This window comes from Vanellus vanellus (genome assembly GCF_965231255.1).
Source record: "Vanellus vanellus genome assembly, chromosome: 6".
Lineage (NCBI taxonomy): Eukaryota > Metazoa > Chordata > Aves > Charadriiformes > Charadriidae > Vanellus > Vanellus vanellus.
In genome coordinates, this window is record NC_138911.1 from 46,314,678 (window position 1) to 46,327,924 (window position 13,247).

General features: G+C 48.4%; 1 protein-coding gene across 2 annotated transcripts in view; it reads left to right on the forward strand.

Annotated features, from left to right (window-relative positions):
• The first annotated feature begins 4,848 nt into the window (after positions 1–4,848).
• IFT43 (intraflagellar transport 43) overlaps positions 4,849–13,247 on the forward strand; it is a 45,958-nt gene continuing 37,559 nt past the window's right edge. Inside the window, exons 1-2 of one of the 2 annotated variants that reach the window (XM_082485897.1) lie at positions 4,849–5,174; positions 5,963–6,052. In XM_082485897.1, the coding sequence (XP_082342023.1) occupies positions 5,972–6,052 (81 nt within the window). In that variant the 5' untranslated portion in view covers positions 4,849–5,174; positions 5,963–5,971. Of the gene's footprint in view, positions 5,175–5,310; positions 5,377–5,962; positions 6,053–13,247 lie in introns of those variants that run through there. The other variant, XM_082485896.1, reaches the window with a different exon arrangement.

Below are 13,247 nucleotides of genomic sequence, written 5' to 3' on the forward strand. Positions count from 1 at the left end.
TCCTGGAGCATGCCCTCACCATGGCCACCAGCCTTCCCCCTCCGTGCCCTGGGCTGGGCCTGTGCCCACTGCTCTGAGGCCCAGCAGCTCCCGGCCCCTGGCATGGGCACCCTTCTCTTGCCCTCACCTGGACCCTGCCCCAGCTATGCGGGGACTCCCCACCCCACCACCCAGCCCTTCTCCTGGGGGTCTGCAGAGGGGGAGCTGAACAACTCGGGGCTCGTGATGTGCCCAGAGGTCTGGGACAGCATGGCGGCTTTGTGCCTTCCCTGGTAGCGCAGCCACCTCTGCCGAAGAAGCCAGTGGCCTGGCTGTGCCATGGGGAAGGGATAGCTGCTGTGGCTGTGGGTGAGGTGGGAGCTGGGCAGAGCTCTCTGCGGAAGTAAGTCCTGGGGGCATTGTGCTCTGGGAGAGGTGGGCCCCAGGGGCACTTGGCCCTGGGGCTTGGAAGGGCTGGTGTCTGGCAGGAGCACAGATGATCTGTGGCTGGAAACACCGGGCACGGCTGCAGGGAGACCTTCTCTCACCTGCATGTTTGGGGGTCTGGGGCTGGAAAGCACTGCCAGCTCTGAGGCCAGCGGCTCAGCAAGGACATGGAGTGTGGAAGAGGTTCAGAGGAAATCCATGGGGCAGCTGGGGGTGCTGGACACCCCATGAGCCCGTTCCTGGCAACTCTGAGGAGACGGAAGGGTGAGCTGCTCACAGTTTGCATGTGCTTTGCTTGGGGAAGAGGAATTTGAGTTCCTTGATGGAGCAGACAGAGATGTAACAAGATCTAGTGGCTCTAAGATGATGTCAGGCAAATCACGACTTGGAGTAAGGTGCAAAGTCTGAGCGCTGCCGTTAACCATCCGTGGAATATTTGTATGTGGATTGGGATGGATGTTTCTAGAGCTCCCCAGGCACTTCTGGAATGAATTCTGGGTGCTTTTCCACTCTAGGACCTCCTCTACCCCATGTTAGGTTGGAGCTGACACTAAATGCAGAAGAACTGATTGCTTTGGACTCCAGTAAATCCATTTGCTGCAGTGCCGTGTGGTGAGTTACTAGTTAAGATGGAGATAAGTACAGGAATTATAAGAGATTACTGGAGGAGTTCCCCAGTGGCTGGTCCCAGGCCCAGTTTTCATTAATGACCTTGGCACGCTGAAATGGATGCGCTAATGAAATTGGCTGCTTTTCCAAAGTTGGGAGGCATTGTCAGTACAGGGGAGGGCTGGGATATCCTATAGGGGGAGGTAGGAAATTCTGATGGCTGAGCCAGTAGAAATGGGATGAAATGCAACAGTACAAAATGTGAGGTTACGTTGTTAATGGCTGAGCGCAGACTTTTCTGTTATGGGTTGACAGTGGGGACTTACGACTTGGAAATAGTAGTGGAAGAAGGATGTAGGTGTGGTGCCAGTTCCTGTATTGGGCCACTCACGTTCTGCTCTAGTCATTGCTCTCTCTGGGTTGAGAAGAGGTGGGGAAGCTCCATGGTCCGATGTGCGCTGGAGCCGCCACTGGTGGCTCCAAGCAGTGGTCGCTAACAGGTTGCACTTTTTGGACATGCTGGAATCCAGCTGGGTTGAGGGGTAACCTGACAGGGCTACTGAGTGTGTGAGTATCGTAGGAAATATTTCACACTTGGCAACACTGGCTGGGGTTTGACAGTCTGAGCTGGGGCTGACGTAACACGAACAGCTTCTGTTCCTGTGGAGATCAGGACAGGCAAATGCGTGGGCCTTTTCTGCCTATCAAAGCCCCTTCCACCTTCCAGAGGGAAGAACCTCTTGTTTGAAGCTTTGCAATTGTTAGGGAATTTTGTCCTGGAACCCGCACAAATAGCAGAATGTTTTCAGTTGTTTCCCTCCTCCAAAAACCCTTGGAGGTGGGGTAAACACTTTGAGGTGTGTGGATTAAAAAAAAATATAATTGCAGAAAAATCAAAGTGAGGAGGTTGGAGCTGCCAGTGTGCTGGTGGTGCGGAGCAGGCCACGGCCGCAGTCTTCGTCGAGCACTTTGCTTCCCCATGGAAGTTTAATGTTTTCAATTAATTGGCCCATGTCGAAATTGGGAGCCTGGCTGGCCGCCTGACTTGAGGACTGGGTGAGTAAGCAAGGCGCAGCGCTGTGTCACTGGTTGCTACTGGAATTGCCCCGCATCCCATAAATCCTACTGCTGCCAGAGAGCTGCTTAACAAAACCTTTGGCCGCTCTGAATAAGGTGGTCGTTGTTCTCTCCCACGGTAGTGCTGCCATGTGGGCTTTCCACCATAGCTGTAGCTTTAACTACGCGTGTGTGCCCTCTCTCTAAAGGTGGTCTAGGACCAGCAGCATGTGGGAGTGCTCAAGCGTGATTGCTTTCCCAGACTCTCCTGGCTTTCTCTTGGGTGGAAGGAGAGGACCAGACACAAGCTCTATTCATCGGTCCAGTCAAGGAGTAATCAACAGCAAACAGCGCTAAGTGGGGGCTCTGCGTGATCGGGTTTGGGTTGAAACCAGATGGAGAGAGTCCATGCTTAGGTGTGAGAACTTGTCCGTGAAAGGAATGCTTGCGTAGTTCTTACTTGCTGTTCAGACGAGAGGGGGTGGCAGCAGTGTGATTTATAGTGAAGACAAAGCTGAACAAGTAAGGCAGACTGAGAGCTGCGAATACACCCAAAACCGTATGCTGGGAAAGAGAAACCCTGGCACCATGGACCTGAACTGGACAGGAAGCCAGCACAGAAAATGGCTTTAGGTAGCTACATCAGCACCAGATGTTTGTCCTGTTAACTGTCTCCTTCTCAGCTGAGCAGGGCTGCTCTAGGCCCAGGATCAAACGCTGCCTGTGGTGTCACCAGTAGGACAGAGGAGAATTAGGCTGTTCAGAAAAGGTGAACCCAACATTTATAGCAAGCAAGATCTGTTTTAGCCACAACATGAAATGATGGATGAAAACTTTCTCCCCTGTTGCCCTCCCCAAGTAGGCAAAAATATGTCAAGGTGGGTGACAAACCCCATTCGGATGGATGGAGGAGTCCAGAGGGACTCAAGGCAGGACAGATTTTAGGTTTCTTTCTTCCTGCACATCTGCTCTTCTCTCTCATTGAGAATCTCCGAAGTCAGAAGTCAAAGTCCTGAGGCAAGGCTCAGTTCCCCAAGTCCTTAAATGTTTTCTGTCCCACATGTGGACCCCACACTCATTCTATCAGCGAGACTCATGTCACTTGGGTGGGCAGCAAAGCAGCACAGCATGTCTTGGGAGGGGCTGGGATGCTCTGGTGGGGTGGTGCCTGGGATGGGGACCAGGGGGGGATCGTGAGGACTTGGGGGGGTCAATTCAAGACAAAGGAACCCATGGGTCCTGCTGACTTGCATCTCAGGTGGCACCCTGTACTGTTCCTACCTTTCTTCTGGTAGCAACACCCCACCAGCTGCCTGTTTGGGGCCACAGCTGGCAATGCCCTCCTACCCAAGGGTTCCCACCCCAGGGATGGCCTCCTGCTTTAGCAGATGTTGCTCTGGATGCTATCACGTTTTTCTTTTTCTGATGAAGGTCAGCTGTAGGTGTACACTTGTACCCTACAGGACATCCTGCAGCAGCCACTGCAGCCTGGGGGCTGCCATCTGCTCTGTCTCCCAGTATCTGCGTAGCTGCACTGTTGTGGCAGCTCTTTGGAGGAGGGGATGGGAAGTGGGAAATGCGGGGCTGTATTCCCACGGCCCTGTTGGTGAAGCATGGGGCTAGGTGAAAACTACCCTCTCTGCCCGATGAATACTTGACTCTCTAATTAAAAGAGAACAACAAAGTGACTGGAAGATCGTGATTTCATAGAGCCCAAGCAGCCTGGCTTCAAAAAAGGAAAATCACGTCTCACTTACTGAATTCCTTGAACATGTCAAGGTTTGTAAAGAGAGATAATATCTTTTATTAGACCAATTGATACAGCTGGAAAAAACAGACAAGCTTTCAGGCACAGAAACACTTCTTGTATGTTTTTTCCAGCTATATCAGTTGGTCTAATAAAAAAGTTATTACCTCTGCCCACAAATCTTGTTTCACTTAATCCTTAGATCATCACAGCCACAGCACAACTACTTGAAAATGTCCATAAGGAATGGAAAAAGGGAGAATTATTTGACACAATTTATTCAGACTTCTTAAAGTTCTTCAGCCAGACCATGAGCTTCTACTAAAGCTAAGCAGGTCTGGAGTGAGATGTGGTGCCTTTAGTTAAAAGTATTCCTGGAAGGCATAAAATTTTAGGGTCACACAGTCAATTTTCATCACGGCAAAGTGTTAATAGTGTAGTTCATGGCATGGTACAGTCCTGGACTGTAGCAGCAGAATAAGTGGATGACAATTATTTAGGCTAATGAGGATGGGTGAAGATTGTGAGGAATGTCAGAGATACCAGAAAAATACAGGCAAATGGACAAAGCACTGGAGAACAGAATGTTTATTTAACATGTGGAGCTAAAATCATTCATCTATACATCTGTCCAGCCAAGAAAGGGACCAGGGGTCGTTTTATGCAGCTCGGTGGAAATCTCGGCACAGCTTATGCTTGAGAGGCATGTGTGTAATGATGGTTGCGCTTATATTTGATCCTTGGGACTGCCTCTGCCGAGCGCTCTGGGGACCGGCTGCCCCGTCTGGAAAGCAGTGTTAAGAGACCTAGAGAGAATTGGGAAGAGCATCAGAAGCGATCAGGAGACTTGGCAAAACCCTGCGTGAGGAGAGAGATCTGCAAGGCTGGGATTATCTGCCTCAGCGGGAATGTAAAAAAGCGTATAGAGGAATGTGCTGGAGGAGACAGCGTGGCAGGCTGCGTTTAACCTGCCCCCACAGCAGGGGAAATTAAAAACTGCTAAAAGAGTGCTTACATGACGTATTCTGCCGAGGAACTGCAGCACCGCTGTCGTCGTTAAGTCAGGCCAAGATTTTAAGGTTGCTAACGGGGCTGGGTATTTATATGGCTACCAGGAGCACCCAGCGTTTGGCAGGGACACCCGGCCCGCCTTGAGCCCACTCTTTACGAGGAGCGCGGCCTGCCGGCTGCCCCTGCCTCTGTGGCCAGGCCCCGGAGGGGAGCGGGGCTGTCCCATAGGGGCAGGGGGCCGGCGGGCACTGCCCAGGTCGGTCCCTCAGGGCCCCCCACGGGAGCAGGCCGGGGCTGCGCAGGGGCGGCACCCGGGGAGGACGCGGTGAGCAGAGGGCCGGGCTGGGCGCAGGCCCGGCTCGCGGGGCGGTGGGGGGTCAGCGGCGCGGTCCCGGCGGGTGGCGCGGGGGGGGCGGTTGCCGGGGACGCGGGGGCGGGCAGTCCGCCGGAAGCACCGGCGGCGGCGGCGGATGGAGGCTGATCCGGAGCGAACGGAGGCGCCGCGGAGGGGGGGTGCCGCCGCCGGGGTGAGCGGGCCCGGGCTGCGACGAGGCCGTTGTGCCGCCCGCGGCGCGAGCGGGCCGTTAACGGTCTCAGGAGGCGAGCGGCCGCTTCGGGGCCGGTCCCGGGGGCGGCGGGAGCGGTGTTGGTGTTCCAGTCTCTCTGCCGAGCAGGGGCCCCGGGGTCTTTGAGCGCGGTCCGTTCGTACGCGAGCGGGGGGAGCGCGGCCGGGGGATCCGCGCGGCTGGGCTCGGGGCCGGCGGCGGAGGCGGGGAAGCGGTGTCGTCCCTCCTCCGGGAGGTCCGCCCGGGCTTTCCGTGGGCACGGCCGCGGGGCGAGGCTTCTGTGGGGACGCCGTGCGGCGGGAAGGGCTGAGCTGCCCGGGGGTGGGATCGAGGAGCGCGGCCCACGCACCGGCCGCGGGTGGGGGGGCGGCCGCAGGGTTAACACCTGCGGCTGGTGATGGTTTTGCACTGTGTAGGGGACGGTGTCTCCTTGCAGGGCATATAGTGTCACTGCAGGGCTGTTGCTTGTGTTTCCCCCCCTGCTCTGAGTGGCTTTTGTCAGTAACCGTGTGCCCTCTGCTCCTTTGCGTTTCCCCCTGCACTACAGGTACTAAAGATGGGCCGTCGAGCCCGCCAGGAGTTCTTTCCACACGAAAATCTCAGCAGGAAGAATTCCCCGTCTGCTTCTCTTGGAGAGGTGGGTGTCCCGTCAGGAGAACCTGTGTGTAATCCTGCCGGTGTCCCCACTGGAGGATTCTTCGTTTCTTCTGAGATTCTTTCCCGCATGGTGTGCTCTGTCCTTTGAAGTTTGTCTTTAGAGTTGGGATCCCTGTGAGTGCACTGTCCCTTTCCTGGTGTTGCCTTCTGCATGATGTGTAGTTTTCATACAGAGTTGTATCTGAGGCTGTGGTTTCTCACATGTGAGGTATGGAGAGTAGCATCAAACAGGACTTGGGGCCTCTCCCTCCTTTATGGGCTTATCTTCAATGGGAATTTAAATATGAGCAGGCACGTAATTTTGTGATCAGTTTTGCCACCATCTATGGTAGCAAGACAGAGTACAGGTAAGCAGATACCTTACTTTTGCACTTTGCTTTTGCTAGAGCCAGAGTACAGTATCTGAGATGGTCAGTATTGAGTTTGTGTAGTGACACTCTTTTTCCTTTCCTCTGTGCACAGGCTACAGAGGTCATGGTAGGAGCCAGCTTTGCAGCGTCCGAGACTTTGTCTTGAGGGTAATAACGTGCAAACTCAGTTCCCACTTGGCTTTGGAGAAAAACTTTTGTTCAGTCTGTTCTGTCAGTACATCTTCAAATAGAAGGTGGTCTGGAACCCCTGTTTCACAGGAGAGTGAGGTAACATCCTCTAATACCCAGAAAGATGAGTTCTGGACCCTTTTGATTAACTTTCTTGCTTAACACTGCAGAATGCTCAAATTCTACTGGGAAGTTTGGTCTCTGATGTTAGCATGGCTTCTCCACAGGCATCTCCTGCTGGAAGGAGCACCTGGCAAGAAATGACGTACAGATTTTTCTCCCCGACACCTTCAGATGGACAAAAGGGTCATCGGGCTTCCATCTTATTGGTGGTGATACTTAGCTTTTTTGCAGTGCCAGTAGTGGTCTTCAGCATACCATATCCTCAGCTTCTTTAAATTGCAAAACTACTTTGCCCTGCTTGCCACCCTGGTACCAGTTATGCTTCAAGCTACTATGCTCTGAGCCCTGGGACTTTCTGTCTTGGGAGTGGCTACTCTGTGATCCTCTGTGCCGTGGCAAAACTCTCCTGTTGCACTGAGTAGTTGTGTCCCAGCCATCTGTGCCAAGATGGTTTTGTGGGGGGATATTTCCTCAGAGTCCCTGCAGTGCTGTTGAAAATACACTGTTATGGCTTAGCTTACAGTAACACCTCATAGAACAGGCTTTTTTTTTTTTTTCTGGAGAAAGTATGCTCTTTTCTCTTGATAGGCATAATGGAGAATCATCTCCCACCTATATGTTCTCCTTTTGCCTGGTATACTGTAGGAGTTCAGGAGGGGTTCCGTGAGGGAGTTTGCAGAGGGCATAATATAAGAAATTGAAGTAACTGTGGGCCTCATAGGTAAAGAAAGTCTTAAAGAAACCAGCTGGTGGTTTAAGAGGTGTAATCATTGGTTAGCCTCCAGATTAGGGTGGCTCACTGTCAGATTGTTCTCTTAGTGGAACTGGACGTCCTAGTTCATGGACCGATTCCCTGGTTAGGAAGAGACCAGGGTGTGATGTAGGGGTACGGCTGACTGACTGTAACTAACTGCAGTTGTACTTGGTGTGTCTTGCATCATAGCCATTATAACAGCTGGGAAGAGATCGTAAAGGCTCCAGTCCTTGGGCACCTTTATAGTTAACCTATATAACCTAAATAGTTACAGTCTTCTGTGTGAAAGCAGTGAGCTTTTCAGCAGCAGAAGGGTGAGGCCTTCCACGCCTTACAAGATTCAATTATGTTATTACTGGATCTTAACAACCAGGAAGAACCATTTGTGTCAACAGTCTCCCCTCAGACAGTTCTTTGTTGCTAAATGTTGCTGTTAACTGAAAACTGTGGAGCTACTGGAGAAGGGACAAATCCACTATAAATGATCTTCAGTGTTTTCCTTTGCTCCAGAATTGGAGGCTTCTCATACACGATCATATTTGATACCAAAGTGAGCATTTAATAGAACTAATATTGTTTTTCCCTTCACCCTAGATTGGCAATCACTTTTACTTTTCTGGAAGCCTGGCCTTGGCTTGCCTCCAAGTGGTGGGGTCAGCTGTTACAGTGGATGTTTCATTCAGCCATCTGGTCATCTTGAAACCTTTTCAAGGAACCTTCCCAAAAGAAACAATTTCTTTGCAAAATAAAAAAAAAAACCAAACCCAACAAAACCCAACAGTACTTTTTTTCTGGAACTGACAGTAGTGGAAGAGGCCCCGTGTAATTAATGGAGGTTTTATTCTTATTGCTGATTTTGAAGACAGAGGGGTTTGTCTTAAACCTTTGCTATATTCACACCTTCATGTGCAGTTTCACATTCGGGATGGTGATTCTGCCCTCAGTAGTTCCTCAGAGATTTAAAACTTTTTTAAGATTCACCTTGACTTTTTTTTTTAATTCCATGTTGATCCACCCAGTTTCTACCCATCTCAGATTTCTGAATTGAACATATCATTTGTGCTATTGTTCTGGTCTTTTCATGACACTAAGAACCGTCCAGGAAGTGCTTTTGTGTCAGAGCAGCTTGCTTGAAGGAAGCAAAAAGTACCTGTCTGTCCATGTTTCAACATTTGGGCTTATTACAAGGAAATTTACTTCAAGGGGTGAATAACATATTTAACATAATTAAAAAGATCTTTGTTTTGAAGTCAATAGGCAAATAATCTGACTTGGAGCATAGATTTTATCAGATCACTGCTGATCTCTCCTTGACCTGGACTCTGTCTTCCAAAAGAGACTCCAAACAATGGTACATCTCCTCAACTGTGTGTCTTCTCTCACAAATGTCTTGTTAAAACCTCCTTCCCTCAGGCACAACTGCGGTCTCTCATGCCTTGTAGCCTAATTTACTTGCCCAAGCTCTATGAAAACAGTATGTTATCTTAGTATCTTTTCAGTGCCTGTTGTGTGTATGTATCTCCCGCAATAAGTTCCTTAAATACAGTGGTGTATCTGTAATTCCTCTGTCCAAATCTCTGTTTGATAATTCCCATTCCTGTGTGGAAGTGTCTGCATTACCTTCAAATTTAGAACTCTGCCTCCTTAAGGGGCTCACTAGAGTCACAAAACTCGCAGACTGCCATCTGACATGCAGAGCATTCCTGTCTTTTCAAAAGTGCAAGTACTAACAAACTACACGGCAGCTATGTATTATTTCGTGAGGCAAGAAGGAACATGATTATTTGCTGTAATCGGCGCAGTCAGCATCTTCCTGCAGCAATGGCTGTGCTCGTTCCTGGCCTTTAGAGCTCCTTGGCAAATCGGCAGGCACTTCTTGGGTACCCAGGGGAATATGCCGTAAATGGGAATTCCTAGAGATAAATCTGCTTGCTGCATGCCAGAACTCCGCATTTCAAACATTTATTTTCAGAGGGGTAATGTATCCATTTTTCCATTGGGAGACCTTTCCCATCTTCTGGGTTGATGATGTGTTACTTTTTACTCATCTTGATGCTATCAAGTTTCTGACAAAATGGGACAAACTCAAGCTGGTCATGTTATTTGTATAATGGGAGGGGCAGAACATATAATGAAATCTGTTGAAGATCTTTGCTGTCCCATCCTACCAGGACTTCTGGACACTTTTATAGAATAAAACCTTTTTTCCTGGCTCTAACATTACTGCATCCAACAGCCTGACGGCTGGCTTGGTGACATCCACCGAAAGAAGCTGTTTGGCCGGGTTTGGAGTTCTTGAGGAGATTGATTTGGAAAACTGAGTGGGAAAGCCCTTTTTTAAAATATATCAGAAAATTTTCCTTTTCTGTGTCTCAGCAAGAACGAACTCTTTGCTGTTTCATAAGCAATCAGTATGCAAAAATATTGTAGTGTTATCCTGCTTCCACAGTCTGTTTTCTCTTCATCCTACAGTGAGGGGATTCCCTTGGGACATTGTTCAAGACTTCCCTTCTCTTACAGTCTCATTATGATGATGTTGGTGTCTCTCTGGCAGCACTTTGTAGATTCTTTGAGTGGAGACTGCTTTAATAGGCAATATGTCAGCCTAAAGCATGAGGGTTTTCCAGGCTATGTTGAGAATATCTCCACACAGGTAGGACAGGATGACTTTCACTTTATATTAGGGTTTGCCCAGAAATCATCTAAGGTCCTTCCTGGTTCTCTTCCCCATGTTTCACCAAAACCTGGGGAAAGGCTCCATGCTTCTACTTCTGATAGTATCAGGTAGGACAACAAGACAAGAACATATTTTTAAGCTTGCGTATGTAGTTGTGGTCCTTGGGTGAATCGAAAGTGAGCATTTCTGTGCTGTAAAAAATACCTTATTCAGGATAGATTCGTGTAAACAGACAAAAGCTTGGGCCACTTCCACTGCATATTGGAAGGATGTTCCCAAAGATGAATTTTTGCAATGCAGCTGTTTGGACTTCTACCACCCAGCTTACAAACACTCCTGGCAGTGATTCTTTAGGCTGACATCCAGACATCGTTTAAATAGGACTCAGTTATCTAAACCAAGTGAATAAACAACTGCAAATAAATTGCTGAGGGTGAAATCTTTGTGGAAGATTGCTCAAAGAAGTGTTTTTTTAAAAGGTTTTCCAACATGTGTTGTCCAGCTAGATTTCCTTCTGTGCTGCTGCGAGTCCTGTACCACTTGGGCTCTGTATATCCAGAGAAGCTTAGGTCATGTTGGGCCCCGCAGAAGCCTTTCTGCTCTCTGATGTGGGAACAAATGGGTCCCTGGCTGACAGATACACACTTCCAACAGATTTTACCTGTTGGGTGAATCTGATTTCATTTTTGCTGCTCACTGATACGGATACTTCTGTACCCCAGCTGCTCTAACCTGCATGTAGCCCATCTCTGCTCCTGTCGTGGTAAGACTGTAAGACCAGATGACTAAGTGGAGTCAGATGCCAAACCACTTTAATCAGAGATATATGAAATTTATTAATCACATGTCTTTCCTGTTCCACAGGAGAGATGATGCAGTCCAGAAGAAGTCAGGTGGGTTAGTGTAGTGGTTCCAGCCATCCTGTGTGTTCTCCTGGTGCAAGATTGTGGAGTACACTTGATTCTCTTCCTGAGTGATTCTGAACTCTGTCATTTCTAGGCTTGCACGGAGATTACCGGATCCTTAATTGCCTTCTTGCATTTGGTGCCTAACAACTGGTTGTCACCACTCCTGGTGCTGGCAGTCTGCTAATCAGAAAGGTTTTCAACCAGTTTGCAACTTTCACAGTGATTAACAGACTGCTTTCCTTGAGTTACTCATCTACCCCATAACTAAGCTACTCCCTTATACCACAGGGTTAGCTAAAGTTCATCTACTAAAGCTGACACTGTTGTCAGCTAGGCCTGTCTTATGCTAGCTGCTACAGCTTCTACTCTCAGTGGAGAATCTGACCTTGGCTTGAGAAACAGTAGCTCCTGAAAAAAAGGTTGCAGCCTGCCACAGTGTATAACCCCCAGTATGAGTGGTCAAGTATCAGTTCAGGTCTCTGGCATGATTGCAGAGCCTATCCAGTGTCTTACACACCTGAATAATTTGGTTTTTCTCATGCTGTAGAGAGAAGGAACTAAGTCTTCTCTCCTCTTGCTGTCATTTGTAGTTTTTTTTTCTTTAGTATGCCTTTCAAGGGTCTGCTTGCTAACAGAATTTCCTGTCTTTGCAGTGAAACAGGCATGCTTTATAGCATCACAGTTGGTATATGCATGAATGACCAGATATAAAATCTCACAATGGTGGGATCAACTTTGTTCTGTGTTCAAGTGAATAAGGTTGCAAAGCATGTGCTGCGGAACAGTCATTCATATCAATATTCAAGCTATTTTGTGCAGGCTTCCATACTTCTTCCTTTTAACTTCTTTCTCTCTCTTTCCCTCCTGATCCTTCTAGGATGAAGACCCTGAGGAAAAGGTTGACCATGTAAGACTAGAGGCTTTCTAGGTAGATGCTGTCTCCCCTGAAGGGGACTAGAAGGACTAACCTATTCATGTGTCTGGAGACTACCTTAAGAGGGTACTCTTGTATTTGAGATTAAGACAGAGTTTGCCTCAGATGCAGTGCCTTTCCTGCATCCTCTGTTCCTGTTGCTGACAGGTTTTTTATTATCATTGTAACAGCTGCTCTTATCAGCTACTGCATCTTGTTCTGAGGTCACAGATGTGTATGAGGCCATTGGAAAGATACTCTATTTTAATTTAAAAGTCAGGGCAGCAATTAGCTAATGGAGTATAAAACCTTACTGAGCCTAGATTTGCTGTCCAGTATGGTTAGCTTGCTCTCATAACATGAAAACTTGTCTTCAGGGGTTATGGAGTCTTGCTGGTGTCCCAGAGGAGAAGGCCAGCCAGTAGTAACAGGGATGTGTGCCTTTGTATTTTCTGAGTCTTTGCTTTTTATTGCACCAGCACTGAAATGCTAATATCTGTGGTTGTGGTTAATAGGATGGCATAGTGCTTCTTACCAGGCTCTTGTTATACAGAGAAAAGGAATACACGTGTCCTTTCTTGTCTTGCGGCAAAGCTAAAATACATCTCGGCATTCATTTGGCATTAGAAGCCAGGCTGGTGCTGTTCAGAACAACCTGAGAACTACTACCTGTTTCTGTTAAAGTTTCTAGGCTAATTGTCTTGCATTCTTCCTAACCATGGAACTGCTGTTGCCCAGTTTTCCTGGTTAGCATTGCTCTCTGTATATGTTAGACAATTAAAGCATCCTCTCCTGTACTCTTAATTCCTTCTGCTGAAGCACTAATCCCATACTGGTAGCATAGTAAATTCATTTGTGAAATTTAAAGCCCAGAAAACAAACCTGTAGCACCCATCTCATTAATTCTGGCCTCAGAAGGGTATGCTCATCACAAGGAGTCAAGAGTATTCAGATTAGCTCAGTTTTCTCTTGGTAGTGGTAGAGATGATATTGTAGGAATGATCCACTGGGTTTATTCGTCAGTGATGGATGGTTCAGGACTATGCCCAGAGCACTTTTCCATTTATCAGGCAAAAATACCTCCCACTGATGGGTGTAGTTTTGGGGACTGGTTACCCAATAGAAATTTTTCCTGATAATTGATCTAAACTTCCCCTCCCCCCCCACTGGAGCCAGTCCTTACAGTCATTTCACTGGAACTAATTCCACCTCTGTACAGTGCCCTAAATCATTGATTCCCAAGGTCTGCTGTACTGAGTGG